The sequence below is a fragment of the Chrysochloris asiatica genome, unplaced genomic scaffold, assembly GCF_000296735.1.
Source record: "Chrysochloris asiatica unplaced genomic scaffold, ChrAsi1.0 scaffold00065, whole genome shotgun sequence".
Lineage (NCBI taxonomy): Eukaryota > Metazoa > Chordata > Mammalia > Afrosoricida > Chrysochloridae > Chrysochloris > Chrysochloris asiatica.
This window is the reverse complement of record NW_006408583.1, coordinates 6,935,619-6,963,315: the sequence shown is the minus strand read 5'-3', so window position 1 is coordinate 6,963,315 and position 27,697 is coordinate 6,935,619. Positions and strand designations below refer to the sequence as shown.

Genomic DNA, 27,697 nt, shown 5'->3' with positions numbered 1-27,697 from the left:
CCTCAACCTTTTTGTTAGCAGCCAAGCACTTTAGCTGCTATACTCCCCATCAAAAAACCTAAGCCAACTGCCACTGAGTCAATTTTGACTATGGCAACCCTCTAGGATAGGGTAGAACTGCTCTGTAGGATTTCCAAGGCTGTAAATCTTTACAGAAATAGACTGTGTCATCTTCTCCCATGAAGTGCCTGGTGGGTTTGAACTGCTGACCATCTGGTTAGCAGCTGAGCCTTTTAAGCACTACACTACCATGGCTCCATTTTACACCACCCATGGACCCCTGGTGTGGTGCTGTAGGATAAGCACTGGTCCATAATATGGGTTTGAACTGAAAGGTCTGCACTTCAAACCCACCAGCTGTTTCTCGGAAACCCTATACAGAGTTGCTATGAGTTGGACCTGCCTCAATGGCACCTAACAGGGACCTCTTATGTAGAATCATCAAAGTAAAATTATTTTCCACTCTTAAATGGAGATGTCCGATGAGTTGGTTTTATTTCAAGCTTCTTAAAGAATTACACAACTCTTTTTTGGAGATTCCACAGAGTTACAAGTTACAGTATGTGTCTGGTCACTCATTAGGGGAAAAGGGACTCATTTCATCCATTCATTTTACAGGGAAAGCCTGGACTGTAGGGCTTTCTATGTTTCTCCTGGGTCAGGGCTGCTCCCAGTGGGTTCTACCTCTCCACTCCCCTCTTTGCACCCAAGGAAAGGCATGGGGTGGAGACTCTCTGTACTCACCCACGTGGTTGGCAGCCCCGTTCTGCCTCTCGTTCTCATCCACATGGCATTTCTTCTTGGCGATCTTGTGGAGAATTGAAGCCTTTTCTCTGAACCGCCCTGAAGCAGGAGGGAAGGAAATGGGGTGAGAAGGAAGAGAGGGGCTCGGGACAAAGAGTGGGCGAGCTGCAGAAGCAGCATGTGTGTCTTTACGCAGCACTGTGGTATCCACTGATCCTTTCTGTCCAGCCCAAATGCCCTAGGACCGACATAAGGGGTGCTTTCTTACCTCTGTGGATTCTTCCGCCCCAAGACAGGCGTAAGATTTGAGTTGGATCTCCCCCTTCAATTGCCCACAAAACACACAAAAGCACCAAGCATCTCTACAATTTCCCCAAAACAGTTCTGTTGAGACTCAAAACCGGTCTACAGAAAAAGCTGTTCTGGAGACAACCATTTCCCTGGTATTTAATGCCAGTTCCAGACTGACTTTGACAATGGGTTGGGAAGGGATGCTAAGCCAAGGGGTCCTTTGATTTGACTTTAGCTCTCAAATATTTAATCATAAATAACTCTGCACTTTCTAAGCAGTTCAGGTACATGTATCCCAGCTAGCCGATCAGCTGAGTCTGCTGTACTGAAAGCATGATGAAGGCAACAGATCCCACTTGGGGAGTTAAAGACAAAAATATTCAACCCAGCACTGCAAGTGCTGTCTGAGGGAAGGTGCTGGAAACGATACCATTCTCAAAAGAATCATTTTCAACTGCAGTACCACAAACAGAATACATCATTTCATCTTGATTATTAGCATAATTAATGGGTAAATGCATGCAACAAACACAGGAAAGAAACACATGCAAAAGTGAAGAGGTTAGGCAAACTGCACATTTCTTTTCTAATCCTTGATTTTCTTCCCTAGGAACACCCGAGTTACAAAAGCTTCTCGCTTTAAACTGACTGATTATTGCCTACATTCAGACATAGCAGTCCCTCTAACTGCTCTACAATTTTCCCACTAGTCTGTTGTTGTTGTTCCATAGTAGAGTATTAACAGGAGATTTCATTCTATATTTCTAATCGGATGAAAATGGAGCCAAAAACCAACCACCAAAATGTTTCTCTTAGAGAGCGTCTCCTCCTAGAATGAAGTATGCAGGTCAGCACCCCTGCCCCTCCCCTCCTTGTGGATGGAGAACATAGGGTGTCGTCATGTTGGTAACTTGTGTGACAGAGATATAAACTACAGTGGGATTAGTTGACTCTACTGGTGAACATGACACAGGCCAGAGCCCTTTCTGCTTATAAACCTAGACATCTTCTTGATACAAAGGACAGCTCCTTAGATCTAAGTACCTAAGTCTAGGCAATGAATGTGCATGCAGTATTGGGCACAGTGCCCAATGAATTCAGAAGGGAACCATTACCTAGGGAAAAGTAGGTCAGCATGTAGCTTTTGCTTTTGCATTATTGGAATGAGAAAGAAGGTCAAGGTGATGGACATGATGTTCATCCTTGAGAGGGGTTGGAAAGCTATAGGAAAGACAGCACAGCAAAGTCTTAACAGGGGATCGCATCTATTTATCTAATTAGATGAAAACCAAGCCAAACCAAACACCAAATTAGGTTCACTATCCTGCAAATGATATTTGAATGAAGTTGTTTCTATTTAATCTCCAAGGGAAAATTTTTTAATTTTTATTTGTTTAAATACAAAGAAAGGGAAAAGAAAGAAGACTCGAGGACTAGGAAAAGGAGCAGGTAAGAGGGAGCACAAAAGAGAGTGAAAAGAAGGTCTACTAGGAAGGCGGAGGTAGGCAAGGGGCTGTAATTTCCTGGAAGATGCCCTGGCAGAGCTGCAAGTCCCCTTCCAGTGCTAGTGGGGAGACTAGATAAGCAGAGGACAAAGAGCTGACTAGTTCACTGCAGACTAATACTCCTAATGAAGTGTTTTTTCTTATGGAAGACAACTTATGCAAGAAATCTTTGCATCATCTGATGAACAGTCCAAAAGTGTAAAAATGAGGTCTTGAAACTTTCTAGAAGACGATGCTTCTACTAATACTACCATCACACAGTGGTCTCACAGTCATTGTCTGAACTTAGAACAGTACATAGCTCTAGAAAAAATAAAGATGATCAATTGCTATTTTAAATTACATAAAAAATAATAAAGCAAAAAAAAAAAAATTCAGAAGAAGAAAACAAAATAAGCCCATGGGAATAAAACTTGAACTAATAACCCACTCCAAGTAAGGATATTGGGACCAAAGTCATGAATCATGGCTGAAAAAAATATTTGATAGAAACCAGCTAAGCATCTATTGCTTGCGGCTACAAGAATGTTTTCAGTACTTTAGATGTATGCTAGAGAGAAATGCTAACAAGGTACCCCTCTCTCAGCCCTGGCCCAGTGCTTCTGCCAGGAAACACCTTTCCAAACGGACTATGCCACTGCCATCCATGGGCTGTTTTCCTCAAATTCTCCAACGGAGGTCTGGGAGAAATAGGCAGGTGGGAAATGATTCCAGAATGGAGGCTGTGCAAGTTCTCCAACATTCTTACAAGCCAGCGGTGTTTTTGAGCATATGAACCTCACTGTCCCCATCCAGATGCATCTCCGATTATCTGTTATTGAAAAGATAAGCACTAGACTTCAAACCCACCAGCTGCTCTGCGGGAGAAAGATGAGGCCTGTCTGAGCTTCCATAAAGATGTAGTCTTGGAAACCTTGTATAGAAAGTGACACTATGAGTTGGAATCCACTCGGTGACTTTTGGTTAATTCCTAAATATTTTGGAGGCTATTTCCCCTTCTGTGAAATAGGGGTTCTGATGATAGTGGCTCCCAAGTTAAAGCAAAGGTTTAAATGAGAAAATGTGTGTAAAGGGCTTGTCCCAGTACCTGGCATTGGAAGAGTTCCTCTTATTTCCATAAATAAGAGGAAAGAGAGAACCAAACATAAATCTCAGGGACAAGCTGGCCATGACCTGAAGTTACTTTAAGAGAAGCATTGGCATTTATCATCTCTCAATCCACACATGAAAGAGAATTAACCATAGCCTCATAACCAATACTATAAACATCTCAAGACCTTGTTGCATTGGTGCTCAGGTTTTGTGAGTCCTCCAAGAGTCTCTTCCAAGATCACTGCACATCTTCCTGAAATTCAGAAGGTCAAGGTAATGGAGCTGGCCTTTTGTGTTTTAACTACTGATACTTTTGCAATTTTAACATTGAAAGACAGTGATCAGCTTTCCCCTATCACTAATGGAGACAAAAGGAGGGTTGATGACCTACTGCTATTGACTAGCTTTGGGATAGCTCAAAAGAACCTCCCCTGATACACATGTTTCTTAACCCGTGTCTGTCTCAGTTTCAGAATTGGTACAATGGGGATAATAAGGTCACCCATCTCATATCATTGTTGGGAGCTTCAATAAGTGAATACACAGTAAGTGTTTAGGGGAGCGCCAATAAACAACACGTGCTCAAAAACTGTTACTCAGACCAGAAAGTGTTATAATTACTGTGACATAATGACAGGAAGTTCTTCTCAGAAAGTGCTGAAAATATGCTGACATGTAAGATGGAATGGTTGCTTTAACAGCCTGAGGGGCAATAGACTGCAGCAGTGCTTCCATGAACTATTTTAGGCACAGATTTCAAAATGTCCTCCGGGGTGGCACAGAGGGACCGACCTAAGAGCCAGCTATAGTTTTGTGCCTGGTGATAAAGAACCAAGATATTTTTGAGTGCTTTTCAAGGTGAGCGAAGAAGTGATTTTTTTAACATGCTTTCAGGCAATCTTAAAAATATACTTTGTTGTTGTGCAAACCATTATAAGTGTTGTATTTTTATATAGCTACAGATATTTGTATACCTCAAATCTCAGAAATAGCAAATCGTGAGGCACCTACGTCAAAACCTAGTACACGATGTTAATGTAGTTTAGCTTGCACTGAAATTTGCAAAAAAGAGAAAAAAATACCCCCCCCAAAACCAAGCCCCCCACAAACAAAGCAAAAAAAAACCACCCAGCTGAGTGTTCTCAGAGAAGTGTGTGTTGAGGAGGCGGTAGGGAAGTGTCGAAGGAAAAGATCAGAAGCATACAGGCCTAAATGTGAATATGAAAAAAATTCTGAAAAACAACCAGGAACCAAAACTCTTGACCGAATCCCTCTGGCATAAAACAGAAGTCCCCAAACTTTCATTGCAAAGTAGTCTTTGGAGAATCTGTCCACTCAAAGGAAGTGGACCTAGCTTCTGTTCTGCTGTGAATTAATTAAGAGGTCACCCCTTCCCCATCAAGTCAAGAATAGTCAGGGTTACAAAAGGAACTCTTGGGATGAAGGTGGAATTAGCTCCGGGCGGGCACAGAACATTCTGAGCCTCAGCAACCGAGAAAATGGCACAGAGAAGATGTATAATGGGACTTCAAGGAGTTCATGGAAGAACTCCAAAACCCAAGGAAACCCCACTACTGTGGCGCTGATCAATTCACAGGGATCTTATAGGACAGAATAGAGTTGCTCCCTAAGGCTTCTTAGGCTGTAAATCTTTATGGAAACTTCATTTTTCTCTCTTAGTGGCTGTTGTATTTGAACTTCCATTGTGATGGTTGTTGTTTTTAAGTGTTATCAGTTTGGTTCTGATTCACAGCGACCCTGTATAGAGTTTCCAAGGAGCATCTGGTGAGTTTGAACCCACCAACCTTGCAGTTAGCAGTCCAGTGCTTATTCTATAGCCCCATTAGCAGCCCAATTTTATTCCATTTTTCCAGGAACTTCTTGAAGCCCCTTTGTATATTACAAATGGAGTGGTCATACACCATGGGTTTGGCAGAAAGAAAAATGAAACAGCAGGAAAATTTGGAAACAGTTTTTTTGAGCCTTATTCCCCTCCCCCCCATTCTCCCTTTCCTATTTCTTTGAAGTTGGCAGGTAAGTTACAAAGTAGAGAACACCTGAAATTTCTTCCTGTTTTTCTTTGCCATTTTCCCTCTGGAAATGTAGACTCAATTCCAACACTCTAAGAAGATTGTCAGGAAGGGAACTGATGTGGCCACGGGACCATCCTGAGCTCCTTTCTCTCTCTCACTCCCATGCAATCATTGACTTTCAAAGCATCTCAGATCCGAGTGCTTCTCCCCACCCTCTCTCATACCATCCCTGCCCTGAACAATCAAGTTCAACCGAACAATCAAGTTCAATGGGACAACTCAGTAGTCTCCTAATCATCTTCCCCATCTCCCAGATCAGTCTCACTCCCGAAGTCTGTGATCTTTAAAAAATGTAAATCAAGTCATATGTCACTTCTGCATTGGGTTCCCAATTCAAAGTGAGAGACAAAGTCCTTACCATGGCCTCTAAGAGTACCCAATGATACTCACTTAGCTCCCTTCTCCAGCCTTCTGCTCCAGCTGGGATGGTATTCTTGCAGTTCCTCAAAAATACTATGCATGTTCCCTTACCTGGAAGGTCCTGCCACCTCTCCCCAATTGGCCTGTGGGGACAGAGGATGCTTTCATCTGTCCCTGATGTGCAGTGTCGAGTGCAATATTAACACAGATAACAAAAAAAGGAGGTGTGTGTGTGTGTGTGTGTGTGTGTGTGTGTAGGTGCTTGGAGGGCTTGCTATTTGAAACTTTATTGGCAGTTTTGCTCTCTTTGGGGAGGAGAGAAAGCAAGAAAGGACCAGAAGTGTACTGTTGGAAACTCATCAGACTTCTTGCTTAATGTGGTGAAGTTTCCAAAGTCTAACAGTGCTTATAGTTCATGCTCTCCTACTTTTCAGAGGCTTAAACATATTTTTTTTTTTTTCAGAGACTAGAATGAAATTCAGGCAAAATTGGAATTTTCCAAACCAAAAAGCTCACAGTAGGTGTCAGATTGAAGACTATGATGTTTCAGGAAAAGGGCCAACTGTCTGACCTTTGCTGAGGCTGCCACTGCTTGAGACCTGATGTTCTTTATTACATCATGTCAACTGCTTTAGTATTTTAGAACCTAACCTTCTGGAGTTAGGTTCTATCCAATTTATACAGACACAAATGGCTCAGACTGCCCCTACAAAGGCATTTCAACAAGAAAGAGATTTGTCTGATTCTCGGTTTTGGAGTCAGAACCCTGTTGGGGCTGTCAGATAACAAGGTTTGAACATCTTCCTTTTGTTCCCATCTCTTGAACCCTGTGGACATCTAAGATAAATGAATGAAGAATTACTTTACTAAGATAGGGCCCATGTACCAAGGCTTGGAAATGTTTCACCCCACTACCACATAACACAATTGTGAGGGTGGTGAAGGACCGGTTGTGTTGCCTTCTGTTGTGCATACAGTCACTGTGAGTCAGCAGCTAAAAACCACCACCACCACCACCTAACGGGTGGAATAGAGTTCCTCAGAATCAGCTTGTCAAAGCTCACACCTTTCGTATGCCTCTGTTTTACAACATGGTTGTGACATTAATCTAGTTGCTGTTGTTAAGTTTCGTTGAGTCAGTTCCAAGTCATAGCGACCCTATCTAGTATTTCCAAAGAGCAGCTGATAGGTTTGAATTACTGACCTTGCTGTTAGCAGTCCAGTGTTGATCGTACAGAGCCACACCCGGGCTCCATTATCTATTCTAGTTTTGATTTATTCATAACACCTGGGAGATGGTAGGTGTTTGGTGAATACTATAGCATATATATATATATATATATATAAATCACCACCTTTCAGTTGGTTGTGATGGCTTGAGTGTTCTGATGATGTTGAAAGTTATACCACCGATGTTTCAAACACCAACAGAGTTACCCATGGTGGACAGGTTTCAACAGACTTCCAGACTACTTTTGAAAATTAGTCAATGAAAATGTTTATGGATCTCAAGATATATCTTGCTTGCTTTGGACTTGCCACCAAGAAGGCTCAATCTCTAGAGGAGTATATCATGTTTGGTGAGCTAGAAGGCCAGCAGGGGTGTGGAAGACCTTTAGTGGGCTGGATAGGCATAACAGCCACCATATGGTGGTGAACTTCAGCATGATGGCAATTGTGCCGACGTGACAGGATGACCACTATTTTGTCCTGTTGGATATGAGGTCACCGTGAGTCAGAGTCTGCTGGGCAACAGCTACCATCACCACGACCATACATAAATAACAAACTAATAGAACAGTTCTTTCTGATGATGGCCTGGTATGTCACCCAGCTATTTATCTCACTGCTAAGTGATTTGGCATCCATGTATTCATTATAGCCACCATTGCATGTACATCATTTCCTGTTACCTGCATTTCATGGGTCCAGTTATTGTCAGTTAATGTGTCTTTCTATTTTTAAAAAACCCTCAACTTTACATTGTAAACAAGTGCTTATAAATCTCATTGGAGATGTGGGTTTGCAGCACAAGTATGGACATGTGCTGACAGTAATTAACTAAGTGTGATTGAGGCTTAGAGGTTGAGGACTAAAATGAGACGGTTTAATCAAAAGAAACTTACCATGCTTCGTTGAACATGCCAGCCTCCCTGTAGAAAAGTCCCACTTTATAATTTTTATTTTTAAGTGAAAGCTTCATGAGAAGAAACTGTATTATTAAATTATAATGACAGTATCCAAATTTGACTGATCAAAGGCAGTGTAACATTTTGAGTGCCAGGGGCGTCAAAAATAGACAAAAAGCCACATCCATGGTTTGCCTTCTGCTGCCACTTCACACTTTCCTCATATGCAGTGTGGTGAAGTCTGCCTTCACTTGCTAGATCCCATCTTTCTGCTTTGACGGCTACCAGTTTAGATCAGGAACATAAGATGCAATGAAGTTTGAAAAGCTGGATATATGCTAGTGAGAAGATTTCCTTGGCCCTGGTTTTTAGGAAGACAATGCTTTATCCACACAGCTAGTTTGATCTTTAGGACACATTTGATGCCAGTTACTAGTTGGTCACTTTGGATATACATACTGATTAGCCGGCTGCCTTCCTAAGATCCAGTTCCCTGGACATGCTTGTAAGAATATAGCTCTCAAGAAGTTATGTGGTTAATAACTGGTGCATTTCAATACATTGATTTTTTGAGTAAAGCCCAGCTTGACAGAAGACTTCTGATCAAGTCCCCTCAAAATTCCTTTGGCCATGAAGGTGTGACTGAATTAATTAAACCATAAACTTGGAATGAATGAAATACAACACGCTATTGGAAATGGTGTCTGTACACTATGGATGTTCCTGCTTTGGTAATTGGAAGGTGGAAAGTTAGTTTTCCAGACTTTCTGCAGGGATAGCAGTGATCTTGAGGAGAAGGGGCATGCTATGGTGGAAAAGTAGGGAGGACAAATACTTCAATCTCAACTGCACCCAGGCTTTCATGCCACTCTGGTGATGTTGTTGTTAAATGCATCAAGTTGGTTCCAACTTATAGCAACCCTGTGTAGGGTTTCCAAGAAGCAGCTGGTGGGTTTGAACTTCTGACCTTGCGGTTCTCAGTCCAGTGCTGATCTTACAGTGCCACACCAGCAGTTATATAAGTCTGGCTATAAAACAAGCATATTAGAAAGTAAGCTTTGCAATGAAGTAAGTTTGAACCTCTGTGTAAAGGACTTGAGTTGCTGTCTAGGTCTCTCTCCTTCACTGTTGTTAGTTGTCATCGAGTCAGTGCTGACTCATAGTGCCCCTGTCCACAACAGAAGGAAATACTGCCCAGTCCTGAGCCAACCTCACAATTGTTATATTTGAGCCTACTGTTGCTGCCACCATGTCAGTCCATCTCGTTGGGGGTCTTTTTCTTTGTTGCAGACCCTCCACTTGTCTAAGCATGGGCATTTAAGTGAGTGCAATCCCTTTGGAGGGCAATTTGGTAGTATTTCTGTTTCTAGAAAATAGAAATTTATCTTATACATGTTTTCTACTCAGTACTCAGAATTCAGGTTCTCCTGAGGAGAAGACAGATATAAAGTAAATTTCTAGAAATAGAAATGCCAGATTAAGGAGGATGCAGATGGAAGTATTTGTCTTCTCTAAATGAAAAGACAAGGCTGTTCCTCCTCCACAGGTGATTCACTCAAGACCACTGACGTTCCTGCAAAAAGTCTGGCAAGCACACTGGAAGCCCTGAAGGCACTATGGTTAAAGCACTTGGTGGGTAGCTTAAAGGTCTATGGTTTGAACACAGCAACTTCTCTGAAGGAGAAAGATGTGACAGTCTCTCTAACAGACTTGGAAACCCTATAGGACATTTCCATCCTGTCCTATAGGGTCTGACTCTGAGGTGGCATTGACTGATGACAATGGGTTTGCTTTGGGCTATTCAATAAAGTCTACTAATGGGCAAAGAGGATGCTCATACAGTTTTGTTGTAATAAATAAACAAAGATGGAAATATCCTAATGTTTATCAGTAGGGAACTGGTTGAACCTACCATGGAATAGGCATCTAGTCGAATACTATACCACTGCTAAAAGGAATGAGGGAAATCTGTGTGTGCTGATCTGGAAAATTCTCCAAGATATAATTGGTAAAAGGGGAAAAAAATGAATGGGTCCAGTAATAACATAGAATGTTGTATATAACGTTATTCTATTTGTGAAAAAAGTGATCACCTCTAAAGAATGACTGAATTCTGGAATAGGAAGGAGACTCACTTATATTGTCTCTCTTTTTGTGGTGTTTGCTTTCCGCCTTTGTGCACATGCACTATTTTTATAATAAAATGTTCAATGAATTTGTGATAAAAAATTTTGATGGTGGTAAAAGTTCAGATTTGAAAGTAAAGAAAATATACAAGGGAGCTTCAAAACATTTGTGGAAAACAGAAGATAGTAGAATTTCCCCCATGAACTTTTGGAAGCCTCCTTGTGTGTGTGTATAGTTTTTTTTGGGGGAAGTCCATTTAAAAGCCAATTCCACAGGCATTAGATGTACTATTTTCTTTATTTAACCACACTAATAAAGAATTTGGCTATGAACTGGACCAGATAACATGAGCATCATTTATTTCAGAATCTGTGGCCCAGGAACTTACCACAATATGCATTGGTGGGAGCTTGATCAAAATGCAAAATCACATTTTCAAGAGGTTTAGTCTTAAAAGCTGACTGTAAACCATTGTCTACCATTGTATTTAATAAAAAGAAATACTACAGAATCTTGGACTTGGGACTGGAAGGGAGCATCATTATCTGAAACTCTCTGATGGAGGCGCCCCTGACTTCTCCATAGAACGGGGAATCACTGCCTTCTGAGGCAGCACATGCCATCTTTGCACATGCCTATAGAAAAGGTCTTCCTATGCAGGGCTGAATCTCTCTCTGAACTTTCCAATCATGACACAACCACTAACTGGGTTTAAATGGGTCTCCAAAGCTCCCTCCTGGTAAACTAGACCTTTCTCTGCAAAATGCCCATAGAAAGAATTGCAAGAAAGAGGCTATAGTGAAGACCTCGGGAACATAGGTTGATCCCATCATGTTGTATTCTTGTTTACATCAGCCAGAACTTCCCAGTCTCACGTCCCTGACCTGATTCAATCACCTGCCCCTCCCTTGTCATCTGTAGGTCTCCTATATTCTACTGTCATCGTTGGCATTTTTGTCCCAACTGAAAGTTGAATTGCATGTTCTCTTTTCTCCTGTGGCCCTTAAAAGTGACAGCTCCTTGCCCTTCCAACACCCTACTTTCCTCTATTCCCTCTTCCTCCTTTTCACTGAATCCAAACCACTTATCCTTCCTCCTCTGGAATACAAGCCACCAAACTCTACTACTTCTATCCCAACTGACTTCTTGGTTACCCTTCTCTCTTTCCTGGTATTTTCAGAAACAAGTTCATTATTTTTCTCTCCACCATTATTCTTGATCTCCTTCCCAGACCATGACAACTCATAACTGGGGCCCTCCAACACTTGGCTCCTCTGTGTCCTCACATCCAACTCTCAGTTCTCCCAGATCACCTCACCCACCCACTCCTGCTGTTAGTCTCTAGACTTTTTGCTTCCACAATCTTGATTTGAGGCATCTCAAGATGTGTCCAACAGTCCATCTTTCCATTAGAACAATTCTTTGATCTTGTTGGGACCCTCAGTTTACTGATGCAATCATTCTTATTCACTGCCCTGTTTTCAGATACCTTCTTCATATGGTGTCTGGGATACTATCCTCTCCTAGTCCTCATCCTAATGCAAGGGCTACTCCCAGTCTCTTTGTTGGGCTCTTCCCTTCTTCTCTGACTCTAAACTTTGGTGTTCTTAGGGCTTAGTCTTTGACCTCCTTATCCAGGTATTTTCATCCAGTTCTGCAGCTTTAAATATCACTTGTGTCTAACCATCTGCTGTTGCGGTGATTCTGACATATGGTGACTGATATGCATAAGAGTAGAATTGTGTCCATAGAGTTTTCAATGACTCATTTTTCTAATGTAGATCACCTGAGGTACCTCTTGGTAGCCTCAAACCTCCAACCTTTCAGCTAGCTGCTGAGTGCATTAACTTTTGCACCATTCAGAGATACCACCTATATTTAAATGATTGACAAATTTGGATCTATATTTTTGTCTTCTCTTCCAAGCTCAGACTGCCATATCCCCTGCTTCCTCAACACACCTGCCTCAACGTTAACATGAACTCTCATTTCCCTCACATACCTTTCTCCCTTTTCAGTTTTCCCTATTAATATATATGACACTGGCTTCCGTATTTTTGTATGAAAAGATGGCTTCTCTGTTGTAGAGATTGCAAATTAGCTACCTAGTATCCATTCTTCTTTTATCTCTTAATGAAATAATACAGCGTTTACTGGGACTGCAATTCACTGAACTTCTCAGATTATATTTCCAAGCACCCTTGCAGCAAGGTATAGCCATGTTGTTGCATTTGGGGCAAATTTTACTGGGTGGGACTTCAATGAAATCTTCTTAAAAAGAGACACAATAGTTGGGAGCAGCCTTTTGGTTTTTCATCCTTTGTGGTTGCAGATGTGATGGCTGGAGTTCCAGCCACAGTGATCTCGGAAAATGATGTGTCCTTGAAGTTGAAAATCTTCTACTAGAATGGTAGATCAGAAGGACAGAAAAAGCCTGGGTCTTGAATCACTGTGGAGCTGCCACATAGACTTCTACTTGAGGGAAAAAGCTCCCATCTGAGTTCAGCCACTACTGATGCAGCAGACTCTATCCTGCCTGATACATTGGTATATGCAACGCAGTCTCATCCACATGAGCAAAGATGAAAATGTAATGTGAAGGACAGAGATGGTGCCAAGTATCTCTGGTTTTGGAAATACACTTTCAGAGGATATATCTTGGGCAGTGCAAAATGATATTAAACAGTATTTCAAAATTAAATTTCTCTTTGAAAAACAATTGGACCACTGCAATTAAGAACATCAAATGACTGGCTAGACTATATGACCTTAAGGGGCTTTTGTTTCTCTAAAATAATGGAGAATTTCAAAGTTCAGCTACAAGCCTAATTGAGGCCCCCATGATTCATGTAAGACATTATTACTTTCTCAGTTTGGACAAAGAACTACTGGTTGCCATGAAACAGTAGCCTAATTTATTAAGGAAAAGGTCATTGTAAGTTTTTCCTTTGATAACACAACTTTTCATATCTTTCTTTTCCTTATACAAATGAACCTAGATTGACTTTAACTTGTGATGAGATTATTTTTCTACAGATAGCTTCCATTAAGTGGCAGTAAATTTAGGAGAATACAATGCTGGTTCCTTTCCACATATGTCTTTTCTTTGCAAGGTACAGGTGTCCCCTGCTTTTTAAAGGTTCCCTTTATGCCACTTTGTTTTTATGAAAGACGTGCACAAGGAGCTGGGCTGCTAGTCACAAGGTCAATAGTTCTAATCTACCAGCTGCTCCTCGGGAAAAAGATAAGGCTTTCTGCTCCTTTAAAGATTTACAAGCTTGGAAACCCTATATAGGGTTGCTATGAGTCATAACCAACTTGGTGGCACACAACGACCACCAACACCACCACATTCGTATGTATTTTCACTAACTTGAGAGAAATCTGAAGAGGATTTTCACTTTTACGAGAAAAGGAGAACTGTGACAGTAGAATTCGGCCTTTGTTTTGCAGCAAGTCATTAAAGAAGCAGCAGCCCCTCAGCAGTAAGAGTGACAGAGTCTAGCTCCCTCTCCAGAAACTACACTCATTAACTCAGCATCAAGCACCACAGCTTTGAACGGGGTCTGTGAACAGCAGGACTTTGAACCGCTAAATTCCAGTTCAATCCCCTGCTGAAAATTTACATTTCACCTCAGCTATACTGAATCGAAAGGTACATTTCAATGAGATCCCCAGGTGACTCTTATAGTTGTTGTTGTGTTGCAAGGAGATGTGGTATCATTTCTGACTCACACTGACCCTGTATATAGCAGAATGAAACACTGCCTGATCCTGCGCCATCCTTTGTCGCCGCCACCGGCTCAGTCCATTTGTTGAGCTCTTTTTTGCTGACCTTCAACTTTACCAAGTATGATATTCTCCAGGGACGGGTAGGTCCCTTGTGATAACATGTCCAAACTACGCGAGACAAAGTCTTGCCATTCTAGCTGTAGATATTCAATATTTTTGGCCAACCACCATAATTCAAATGCATTCTTCGTCATTGTCCAGCTTTCACATATGTTTGAGGTGGTTGAAAATACCATGGTTTTCGTCTTGAACACTTTAGATCTCAAAGTGACATCTGATTTTTTTTTCTTTCATCTTTGATTTTTTTGCAGTTCTTTTTTTTCATAGCTGATTTGCCCAATACAAAATGTCGTTTGATTTCTTGACTGCTACTTTTTTGAGCATTGATTGTGAATCTTTTCTCTGTTTCTCATGATGTTTCTCATTTGTCAGTCTGATTGTGAAGACTTATATTTTCTTTACATTAGGTGTAATCCATACTGAATGCTACAGTCTTTGATCTCCATCAGTAAGAGCTTTGTACTCTCAGCAAGCAAGGTTACGTCCTTTGCATATCATGGGATGTTAATGAGCCTTCCTCCAATCTTGTCTCGTTCTTTTTTATATAGCTCAGCTTCTTAGATTATTTGCTCAGCCTACAGATTGAATAAGTACGGTGAAGGGGTACAACCTTGATGCACACCTTTTTGGATTATAAGCCATTCAGTATCTCCTTGTTCTGATTGAACCACTGCCTCTTGGTCTATGTATATGTTCTTCATGAGCACAGTTAAGTGTTCTGGAATTCCCATTATCTGCATTGTTGTCCATAGTCAATAAAACACAAGCAAGCGTTTTTCTGGTATTCTCTGCTTTTAATCAAGATTCATCTGATGTCAGCAGTGATGTAATTTCATGTCTTCTTCTGAATCTGGATTGATTTTCTGGCAGTTTACTGCTGCAATTGTTTTTGAATTATCTTCAGCAGAATTTTACTTGCATGTGGGATTGATTATATTGTTTGAGAACTTCTGCATACTCTTTGATTACCTTTCGTTGGAAGGGACACAAATATGGTTGACCAGGTGGTGGTCTTCCACATTTCTTGGCATAGATGAGTGCCTCTAGCGTTGCAGCAGTTTGTTGAAAGATTTTGATGGGTTTTCCATCAATACCTGAAGCCTTGTTTTTTGCCAATGCCTTCAGTGCAGTTTGGACTTCTTCTTTCAATACCATTGATTCCTGATCATATGTTACCTTCCGAAATGTTATGGCCAACAACCATAACATCAACTAACTGTTTTTGGTACAGTGATTTTGCGTATAAATTCCATCTTCTTTATTCAATATTTTGCAGATAGAATCTGTCAATATTTCACCTTGAGGCTTAAATTTTTCTTCCATTCTTTCAAATAGAGAAATGCTGAGTGTGTTCTTCTCTTATGGTTTTCAACTCCAGGTCTTTGCACATTTCATTATAATAAAAAGTTCATCTTCATGAGCAGCCCTATGAAATCTCTTCATTTAAGAGCAAGGTTCAGAGTGTCTTCTGGCATCCACTTTGTTCTTTTCTTTATTTCCTTTTTAGGACCTTTTGATTTCTTCATGTCTGATAATCTTGTTGTCATCCCACCACTCCTCTGGTTTCTGGTCATTAGTGTTTAATGCATCAAATCTACTTTTGGGATGGTCTTTTAAATGTCTATGGGATATACTCAAGGTTGTATTTTGGCTCTTGTTGACGAGTTTACATTTGTTTTGAACTTCAGCCTAAACTTGTAAGTGAGCAATTGATGGTCAGTTCTGTGGTTGGTTCCTGGCCTTATTTTGGCTGATGATATTGAGCTTCTCCATTTTCTCATTTCATAGCTGGAGTTGATTTATTTAATTCCTATGCATTCTATCTGGTGAGGCACATGTGTACAGTCACCATTCATGTTGTTGAAAAATGGTATTTGCAATGAATAAGTCTTGCAGGATTCTGTCATGCAATCTAAAGTATCATTTCTGTCACCAAGGCTATATTTTCCAATAACCGATCCTTCATGGTTTTCTTCGTTGTTGCTAACTGCTGTCAAGTCAGTTCTGACTCATAGTGACCCTGCATAGTGTTTCAAGAAACAGTTGGTAGATTTGAATCATCAGCCTGTGGTTGGTTAGCAGTCTAGTGCTTATCCTACAGTGCCACACCTGGACTCTGATCTTCTTTGTAGGTGTATAGATAGTATTCTACTACTAATAGTATTGTACCTCAAGATAAATTTTGAAATGTTCTTTGTGATGATGAATGTAACACCATTCCTCTTCAATTGGTCTTTTCTGGCATATGGTTGCCCAAGTGAAAATAGCCAATGTCAGTCCAATTCAGCTCATGAGTGTTTAGGGTCTCAGTTGGTGTGTGTTCCATTTCATTGATGATTTTCAATTTTCCTAGATTCCTACTTCACATACTCTACATTCTGATTATTAGTGGATGCGTGTAGCTATTTCTTCTTACGAGTCTAATAGATCCTGTTAAAAACATAGATTCTGATTCAGTATACATGGATTGCTTGTTTATTTTATGCCACTTTGGATTACGAAATGTTTCATAGGAACCTTCTGTGTTGGGATAGTGGCTGAAACCCATGTTAGTAAGGATGTCTGTCTACCTACCTATCAGCATGTCTCATTATCTACAAAAGAAAATCACACGTTATGGACACTGCCATTGATGGAAAGATCTCTTCTTTTAACTCATCTGTGGTTTTCACACAAATGTGTTTTTTCTTTTGAACTGACTTTCAGCATTTCCATTTGAAGTGATGTTGTATTGAGAAATAATTTTCTAGAGTGAGAATGCTCTGGAATTTGGGTCTCTTCAGATGAGAATAAAACTACGGTTTATTAGATTTAAGTAAAAATTAGAAGTTGCTTTTCTAAGAATGTAGAGAATTGCCTTATGAGGAGATAAAGGGGGTGGTGCCCACATTGTAGTATATGAAATCACCAAAGGCCTCGATGCCTCCCTAGAGTCATTTGTTTGTATTCCCAGAAAGGTCTTGTTATGAAAGCAAATATAGTGCCCAGGAAAAGTGGTGCTCACTAATCTGCCAGGACTAGTAAATGTCTTGTATGGAGTAGGTGCTCAATTGCTATTAAGTGAACACATGAGTACCAAGTGGCTGCTAAGATAGATTGCCGTCTTGGGAAGGAGAAACAAGGCAGTGGAGACACTGAGGAGCCTGCCCGCATTTTCCAAGGTAGAGTAAAATGTCCACTCATCACTCTGCTTGTGTGGTCCACTAGATAGTGAGCTCCTCAGGAGAAGGATTGTCTTTAACCTCCACAGGCCTCATACTTAATCTAGTGTCTGGTACATAGTGAACGTTAACACATGAGAGGATGAAGGAGTGAGTGGATGAAATTCTAGTTGGCTTGTCTTGGGCTACTTTTGTTTAGATTCTGGGGCACTTGAGTGACAAGGGAGGAAGGAAATAAATTCTGAGGCCAGGGTGATTTTGCAAGTGTTATAATTTTGCCTGGTGTCTAAGCGTACACATACAAATCAATGTTTTATGGTAAAGTGTTCAAGGAGGGGTACCCATTTTATTCTCTAGCTCACCATTGTCTAACCTATGATGGTTATGTTCTTAAGTCTATGGTGCAAATCTTCCCCACGACCTGGGCCTCATTAAGCTTTCATCTTCCCACTCCATAAACTATAGCCAATTTGAGCCATGCTTGTTCTTCAGACCCACCTTGTGCAGCAAACAACAGAGGAGTTGAAAGGGTAGGGGCTCTGGGGTGACTCAGTTTCCCATCACCACTTTCTAACTCTGAGCCCCAAGTCTTGTTACTTTACCTCTGTGAACCTTAGTTTCCTCATCCAGTAAAAGACTGCTTTGAGGCTTGGTTTTCTCAACTTCAATGATATCTTCTGTGCATGATCATTATGAGGATGAAAAGATGTAGACAATATAATGCAGCACCCAGTCAGTTTTGGAGAACTTGCTGTACTTCCTCTCCCCTCTGCCTGCAGGTCCTTGCCATTGCTATTCCCAATTGATTCCATTATCTATAATCTACCACCTCCTTAGGGCCCAGTTCAAAGATTCCCTTCACACAATCTTCCATGGCCTCTCCAGTTGAAAGCCATCTCCCTCTGTAATCTGTCATCCTTTTTTGAGCACCTGGTAGCGTAGTGGTTATGAATCGGGCTGCAAACCGCAAGGTCAGCAGTTCAAAACTACCAGCTGTTCTGCAGGAGAAAGATAGGGAGTTCTGCTCCCGTAAAGATTTATAGCCTCGGAAACCCTGTACAGGGTCGCTATGAGTCGGAACCGACTCCACGGCACATAGCCACCACCACCATGATACTTACCATTTTCTTTTTGGTGGCTCAGTAGTTGCTGAGTTTTACTCCTCCCCCTGGTTTGTAAAACCCATGGGAGGAATCTGTCCACTTACTTTAGCCTGTGTTTCCCCGAGTACCTAGCGGAATAACTTGTACAGAGTAGATGCTAAAAAGTAATCACCTGAGTACATGGGGCTAATTCTCAATGTTTCTAAATCATCACTAAAATCCTCTTAAGAAAAGGGGTGGTACATAGAATCCCTTTTTCTATCTGATCCACTTTGAGGGTTGGGGATAGGCTTCACTGAAAGCAGCTGACCTCGCACACCATCCAGAGAATTCCTTGGAAACAGTTATAATGACTAGCCCATATGCATAATTGCAATATAACCCTATTCGAGAGCTAGTAACATTTCTAGAATTGTGGGGAAAAAATGCTGTTCTTATTCTTTAATGAAAGGGGTAAGGCCCTTGAGAGTTTGAGGAATGTGCACATGGCAGGTGTCACATCTGACTTTACTTAGCTGGTGTTGAGTCTAATAGACGGGATCCCAGAATGAGGCTGACCTCAGGCCTTGCTTGTCATGGAACCCATTGGCAGAGGGTGTGATTTGAGGTGGCTAGACAGAGACACTTGCTCCAAATGTCCTTTCTACAAGCACCTGATAGAAATGGTTGTGTGTTCAGAAGGAGTGTTAATAGTTTACCAGGTGAAGGTTAGCACCTTAATTAGCATTTCCAAAATAGCACACGCAATAAAGGGTACTCTGATCAAAGGAGCTGAAAACACTGCAGACTCCGCCCCTCTTGATGATTCCCTAGTAGATGCTACAGTGCCTGGTAGCAAGTTGAAGGTTCTGGTAAAGAAACCTATTTAATTTAGCTCATTAGTTCCCTGCACTCATTTAACTGCGAAATCAATCTCATCCAGGTTGTTACAACATTTCTACTGACATCATATGGAAACTAGGATTTCCCAGAATGCACTTTAAAAATATTGCCTAACATTGTGGTGGGGATGCATTTTAAGCCAAGAATGGAACACATGGGATTTTCAAGAAGGGACGAGAAAGTCAAGAGAAGGCTAAGGCTTATGAAAGGCGACCCATGGGGGCCCTACCATACAATTCACAGTCTTTCTATGGGTCAACCATGGTTCTCACTACAGACATCATTTTGACTTTGTTTCCTGCCTAGAACACCCAGTGGTTACCAAATGATATCATCAGATTGGAGGTAGCGGGTTCCATTTTGCCGTGATCTTGAATTGTCTGATGTGGGGAAGAAAAAGAAAGGGTGCTCTTGGATGGCAATGTTTGCTCAGATGGGTGTGGAAAGAGGCAAAAAAGGAACAGAGTACAGTGGAAATGGGAACTGAGGGAACAGGGAGGCAGAAGCTGCAATAGCAACAGGAAGGCAAAGGACTGCAAAGACCAAAGAGAGAAAGCAAAGGGTGGTAACAGGACAGATAGGGGACATGAAGACGAGGCTGGGGGCTCTCATATCAGTGAGTTCCAAGTCTTCAGCTTTTCATGCCAGTCAACAACAAAAATAGAAGTAGTCCAAAGATTTGGGGTAAAAATGATCACTGGGACCAAGTCTTCCTTTAAGCCATGGCTTGCCTTTTCTTCCCCCTTCATGGTAGGATGCTCTCCTGCAGGTGGCAGTTTGCACTTGGACCTCTTGATGCCCAAGGACCTACACCAAGTGGCTGGAAGGGTCCTGGATGCCTACAGGGCTCAGTTCTGAGATCCCAATAGAGTCTTGCTGCTTTAGAACACATCACAGTGGTTAATTTAAAGCACAGGGAGAGCAGCAGAGGAGGGCCAGAAATAATAAGGAGGGGCTTCCTCGTAGAGCTGCGAGATGTTCCACTTGCATGCAAAGCAACTAGGAGATCTTTTGGCAAGCTAAGGCAACTTAGAAATACTGGAAGCTGAAACAAGATATGCAACACACTTGGGAGTTTCTCTTATGGAGAAGGATGCAATTAGATGATTCCCCTAGGGAGATACTGTTTCGTTTCTTGCCAGTATCAAACCACAAAACTGTTTTCATACTTTACATATATTATCTATGATTCAAATGGTGAAGGTATATGCAGGGTGTCATTGGGGTACAGGGCAATAGGACAACTCCCTTTACAAGAATTCAACATTTTCAAGTTGCTGTTTCATTGTGAACTTGATGCAGAAAGTGGTTCCTGACCCTAACCCAGAGCATTCTGACTGGGGCAAGGCTGTCTTCTGGGATAGAGCTGGGGCTCCATTAGTAAGTACAGTTGGTCATCTGATTCATGGATTCCATAGCTGCAAAATCAGATACTCACTAAAATTGATTTGTGAGCACACATAAATCCGTACTAGTGGTGTGATCACAATCTCCACAGATATGTGCAGGAACAGAACTGAGGTCAAGCCAGGCTGGTTTGGTTTTTGCTGCTTGTTAATTAAGCATTCTTGAGGAGTTTAGAGAACGTTTACCAGTTGTCCTGGAGTCAACTGTTACTGATGGAAACCCCATGTGTGTCTGAGTAGAACTGTGACCCATAGGGCTTTTAAATGGTCCATCTTTTGGAAGTAGATCTCTAGGTCTTCCTTCCAAGTCACCTCTAGGTGGACTCACACCTCATGGTTAGCAGTTGAGTGTGTTGGCCATTTGGACCATCCAGGGACTCCTTATAAGAGAATATACTACGTTCAAAATGAAATCTCTGCAATGCTTCATTTCCTCAAGGAAAATGATTATTAAAATGATATTCCCAATCTCATAGACTAGGAACCTGACAAATAAAAGAAAAAAGACTGAAGAGCAATCCCAGTGCCTGGACAACCCAGAGTAATGCTCACTCTTGTCTCTGTCAACAGGGACTGTGGGAATTGAAGTCATGAACCTTCAGCCATCTGCACCAGAACCAGGGATCTAGCTGGTTTGGGGTGTTCAGTTCACAGTTCCATTAGAATGACCCCTTCCTCTGCATAGATCAGAAAATCTCCAGAACATACATCCTCTGCCTCCCTGAACTGGAAGTGTGTTGGAAACGTGTCTATATGTTATTGTGAACGTGTGGGGGAGTTGTGCTGACACAGTGGGCTGGGGGCTCTGTCTACGCCACTGACACTGTTGCTCTGAGTGCTACACAGTCAAGATGGTTTGGATTGTTTGGATGGAACAACATAACTACCCATGGTATTGCAGGCCTCCAATTCCAAAGAAACACGATGGCAAAAACTAGACAAAGATGCAGAAAGAATCATAAACTACACAATGTCACTGAAGTCATGCAAAAAGAAAAGAGCTTAAAAAAAAAAAAGCAATAGACACGGTAAATAAAAAAAAAAAAAGCGAATGCATACAATTCTAAAATCATGCTTACCTTCTTCAGTCATTGTGTCATAATATTTTAGTTTTCCATATGATCCAAGTTCTACAACATCACAGTAAAAGACACAAAGATAAGGAACGAGCTGTAATGCAAGAACTTTGTTTTTACACATTCTTAATTAATCAGATTCAGAGTTACACTGTCAAATTCTGCAATCCTAACTATATAGAGATGTGCAAACATGAGCCATGTGGTAGACAGCTTTCACGGCCCATTTTCAGAAATTACTTAAAATATATTATTCTACTGGGGATAGGATGTGCCCTGCATTACAGAAGAAGACACAGTTATTTTAACATCTGACAAAACAGAATACTTGGCAAAGATAGCTTCACAGCAGGGCTAGCCCAGTCCTGTAATGTTAAGAGAGGTGACACTCCAAGAGAAAGGGACTGAACAAGGACGATGTTCAGGTCCATTGAGGCTCTTCTCCAATAGAATTGCTTTCTAGAGTTAAAGGAGGGCTACCTGGGAAACCTTAAAGTGAACAACCAGCTCCTCACCTTTCCTTTCATGTCTTATCTGATAGTTTAGACAGACAACACTGAAGGCCACGTGTGCAGGTGCTAGGAAGAACTGCCGAAGGTGCAGAGTGGTCTGTGGGGAAGAGGGAGGAAGTATAATCTAGGGACAAGCCCCTGACTCAGACAGGAGAAAAATGCAGCTGCCAACTCCCTGATCAAGACATCATCTTCTGTTGCTGGGGCTGGGGGTGAGGCAGCAGCCTCGCCTCTGTGTGCAGATGACCCAAAGATTCAGGCTGCGAAGGCAACCACCGGAGAACACAAACTGCTGTGAACAAGTGGGTGGGACACGCAGCTGGGGTGGGCGGAGAGGAAGGAAATGAGGGTGCACCTGTTTCCTTCCATCAGTTCTGAAATAGGAATTTTTATTCTTCTTCATCTGAAATGTTCTGATTGTCTTAAGCCATACTGTGAGCAGGTTAAAAATATTTTTCCTGGTTATAACAACTCTCCCAATATACATCAAGAAATGAACTAGACTAAAAAAATATTCCCGTGACTTTGCAGAATGCTCCCATAGCCTAGTCACTTGGATGGTGGCTGGGATCCACATAAGGACCTGCTAAGAAATGATGGGTTTTGTGTGCAAGAGGAAGGATTGAACTTAAAACACAATAATAAATATTTGTATATCTATGTTTATATTATACTTTATCAATCTATCTATCAATTCTATCAGGAACTCTGGCAGAGTAGTAGTTAAGAGTTGGTCTGCTAGCCTCAAGGTCAGCAGTTAGAAACTACCAGCCATTCCATGGGAGAAAGATGAGGCTTTTTGCTCCTGTAATGATTTACAGTCTCAGAAACCCTATGCAGGGTCGCTGTGAGTTGGAATGGACTTCATGGCACAAAACAACCATCTTCTATATCTATCCAAACATATTCTTTTCCACTTGCCTAGAAATTTGCCTGAAGTTATTTTAAAGCACTGATATAAAAAGATGCTTTAGAGAGAAAATATCACCTCTTCTTTGTTTCTGCAGAAATGAGCTTATTATAGATTTTGTTTGATAAATTACACAGAATGCAGGTATTTTAATATGAGATTGGAGTTTGTATCAATAATAAGATTTGTTTTGCTGACTTCTGGGAATTTCCATCAGTGAAAGATGTCTTTTTTTCTGGTATTTTATGAACAGTAGTCTATTTATGACATTATACAAGTTTGGAATTATTATTATTTACAAAGCCACTATTGGCTTACTTTTCTTTCTTTTTTTAAAAAAAATATTTACTTTTATTGTAATTCCCTTTACCTAACTTAACACATATCAATCCTCTAATTATAATTCTTATACTTTCCTCTGTATTAGACACATGTGCATAGTGGTATACATAGGTCTTCATACAGAATGAGAGTGTTGTATGTGTATATAATTTTGCAGTGAAATTGGTGAACTATATAAGCCACTTAATTTTTTTTGTAACCCCTACTCCTTTTCTGAGGAAAAGCAATAAAATACAGCTGACATTTCCTATCATTTGCACAGGAAATAGAATGTAGGCAGTTCTGTGTTTGCAAAGAAACCATAGTCTACACAGTAAAGATACCTTGCTGCATTTTCATGGCCCTGTCTTTTTTGCTGGAAACCTCTCTGTCTGCAATACATCTATTTCATATATCAATCCAAAACAGTCAAACATCTGTTTGTGGCAGATATTTTTTTTCCTTCATGTCCTGTAGAGTGGAGTACAATAAATAAATACAATTGTATGATTTAATGATCACTTTATATCACTTTATGTATACTTAGTTGGAATAAAAGCTGCTTGTGTCTGACAAATTTTCCACATTCTTACCAATGTGGTGATGTCAGAGTGGTCCTTAGCTGTTTCTTTGGATGGCTAATGGGACAGAGGGACAAGATTTGAATGGAACACACAAAAATGTGATTAAAGCTGGTAGAAGAGAATTCATAAAAGTAGCAAAAAGGAGATTCACAACAGGTGACTTGGCAACTCACAAAGCATAGTGAGGTAGGAGGTGGGGGGAAGGATATCTGCCCAAGTGAAGGGAACCAGGCCAGCTACTTGGTCAGAGGCAGAAAATGACAGAGAAGGAACCCAGCCTGCTAGAATATCATCTGGAGCAATGATAACAGCTAGATAATGAGATAGTGACTACAACGCTCCATACTGTCCAGATGGTCAGCAGTAGCATACTAAGTGGGACACATTGCTGAGGGCCAGGCCCTAGTCTCCCCTGGACCAGGCTTTAGGACATGCAGGAAGAGGGCAGAGACAGGCAACTAGGGCAGACAACAACAACAGCAATGCATGTATAAGTCAGCGTGCATCCCACAGCTGGGGGGTGTCCGACAGCCCATAAACACCTAATGGGAAGTGCTCTCAGTCAGGGCAGCCTGGATGAGAGATCATGAGAGAGAGGATTCTGGACTGAAAACAAACCCTCCTGGGAACACGGTCTTCCATCAGCACATTTCCCACAGAGAATAACCAAGACGCCTTTAGCATCATTGGATCAGGATTCTAACTGGGCCAGTTCTTTTTGGAGAGGAGAGAGGAAGTGAGGGATTTGAGAAGGACGCTGTCATTCCCACTCCACCAGTGTCCACGGCATCAACTGAGCAAGAGGAAGCTGGGATGGGAAGAGCTAAACTTCACCTGTAACTGTGTTATTCTGGGTACCACCTAGTGCCTGTAGTCTACACTTCTTTAGCAAGGCTACATGTTGTTGGTAAGTGCTATCGAGTCACTTCTGACTCACAGCAGAACTGTAAAGGGTTTCTGAGGAACAGCTGGTGGGTTTGAACTGTCAACCTTATGGTTTGCAACATAGCATAAGAAATTGATCCAGAACTCAGTGGTTGTTGTTTGGGATGATCTTTAAACCATCTCAAATGATTGCTGCCCATTCATGGTCATTACACTTGCTCTCATGCCATTTGGACAACTGAGGTTGTAGGCACTGTTGTGGATTGAATTGTGTCCCCTCCCATTTATGACATGTAAACTCTCCTGTGTTTATAATTCCATCTGGGAATGGGCTGTCTTTGTTTTGCTAATGAAACAGGATTAATATACCCAGCCACTGCCATCAAGTTGATTCTGACTCAGAGCAACCCTATATAGGGTTTTCAAGGCTGTAAATCTTTACAGTAACAGAAAATCTCATCTTTCTCCAGAGGAGCAGATGGTGGCTTTGAACTTCCAACCTTGCAGTCAAGACTCCAATGTTCATCAATTCAATCTCTTTTATGATATAAAAGATTTAACAAGCAAACGAAAGAAGAAAAAATGGGGGAAGAGAGCTGCCAAGCTACATGGAGCCTGCCCAAGGCCAGAAGCTCAGAAAAGCTGAGGATCTTGTTCCAGAGTCTGAACAGAGAGACAACGCCTTCCCTGCCTGGAACCAATGCTCCGATTTAGGACTCCCACCCTCCGAAACTGTGAGGGAATACTTCTCTGTTTGTGAAAGCCAGTCACATGTGGCATTTCTGTTGTAGAAGCTTAGACACTGAAGACAGATGTCAGGCTCCTAGATCTCCAGGAGGGCTGACCACTGCACCAATCCTCTGTCCACTTCCTTCCACTTCACTCCCTGACTTCGAGGTGGCTGTGAGTTCTTGTCCACACTTCATGGCCAGCACAGTCAAGATAAGGATCCTGCCTCTAGTCTCAAAGAATCAGTGAGTGAGAACTAGGGTTTTGGACTCTTAATTTCCTCCTTTCCCAAGAAGGGTCGGAACACAAATTTCTCTTTCCAATATTACCTCTCTCGGTCCCATTTTCAAAGCTGTTGCCATTCTCTGTCACATATCAGAAAACTTCCCAGGTGGGAGCACCTTGTTTTAGACCCTCGAAGTTCTAATGTATAAAGCAGAAAGTCCATAAAAACATCTATGATGACCTCATTTTATTAGAATCAAAACAGCTGTCAACGAAAATGAGCATTTATTATGTGTTAGCAGTTGGAAAAGATAATGATTAACTTGATTATATTTTAGATCAAAGAGCTAGGCTTATTTCTGGTATTGTTAGAAATTGTGTGAAGATTCAAAAATTAACATAGATAGTACCATCTTGCTAAAGTTGTCAAGGAGCACCTAATAAGGTGCACCTATCAAGTTGTAGGAGTCCTGGTGTGGCGCTGTGGGTTAATGCGCCAGACTGCAAAGCCGTTTGAACTGAAAGGTTGGCGGTTCAAACTCACCAGCTGCTCCTTGGAAACCCTATACAGGGTCACTATGGGTCGGAACTGACTCGATGGCACTTCACAACAACAACAATCAAGTTGTAAAGTTGTAGCTATCATCACACCTATAGAAGAAATATTTCCAGTTGCACAGTGGAGTCAAGAACAAGCTTTGAAGACACAGGTGTAGGTCTGAACCCAAGATCTGTGACTAATTAGCTGTGTGACTTTGAGCAAATCTCAACGAAGTCCTAGTTCTCTCAGTTGTAAAGGGTCATAGTAATTGTCCCTAACATGTGGGTTTGTACTTGGAAATAAATGAGATAATGAAGATGCTACGCAACCAATAAAGGGCAATTATTATTATTGCAGAGAGCATGGTGACTCCATATGATAGCACCAGGCTGCAAGCCACAAGGTTAGTGGTTCGAGTCCACCAGCTACTGCATGAGACAAAGATGAGACTTTCTGCTCCCACAAAGATTTAAAGGCTTGGAAACCCTATTATTGCAAAAACCATAAAAAGAAGCAAAGTTGAGTCCCTGCAACATGAAGCAGTGCACTTAGAGAAAGTCTTTTACACAGGTTTTTTTTTTTTTCTGTAAAAGAATCAATACCCTTCTAAAGATTTTATATTGGTGCCGTATTTAAAGAAACTTCTTGATCAATTTGGCTCGTCTACTTTCAGATCTATTGGAAAGTTGAAGTATGGACCACAGCCTGTGGGAGCAGTTGAAAAGTGAACTGAATTCATCACATTAGCATTCCTGGTTGGTATATAGACACCTCCCCTTCTAGTATTTGTATGCAAACCACTCTCCCCCACTAGGCTTTCAGTGTCTTAGAGCCAGGTACCATGTTTCTCTACAGATCCCTCCCAACAGAATTTAGAAGAGTACTTTGCTTGCTTATTTAAAAAATAAAGTCTACGGACACACATTCCCAGCTGACAAGAGGCTCTGGATGCTTTGGTCTGTGGGTCTTCGGAAGGCAGGAAGGTTGGCACTCATGTCTGATATGCCCACAGCATCATGATCAAGGTTAGGAATACTTCTGAGTAAAACAGACAAAGTGGCTCTACTATTTATGAGCTGGGTGACTAAATGGCGTGTCTACCTCCTTGAGCCCCAATCTCTTCTTTTGTAAAATGGAGATAAGAGCAAGCAATACTTATTCTCAGGAGG

General features: G+C 41.4%; 1 protein-coding gene across 2 annotated transcripts in view; it reads right to left on the bottom strand.

Annotated features, from left to right (window-relative positions):
* The window catches only part of SLC24A2 (solute carrier family 24 (sodium/potassium/calcium exchanger), member 2), a 313,314-nt gene that overhangs the window by 44,520 nt on the left and 241,097 nt on the right, over positions 1-27,697 (bottom strand). The window contains exons 4-5 of one of the 2 annotated variants that reach the window (XM_006864468.1): positions 21,825-21,875; positions 745-843 (exon numbers count right to left, since the gene is read on the bottom strand). In XM_006864468.1, the coding sequence (XP_006864530.1) occupies positions 745-843; positions 21,825-21,875 (150 nt within the window). The remainder of the gene's footprint in view (positions 1-744; positions 844-21,824; positions 21,876-27,697) is intronic. The other variant, XM_006864469.1, reaches the window with a different exon arrangement.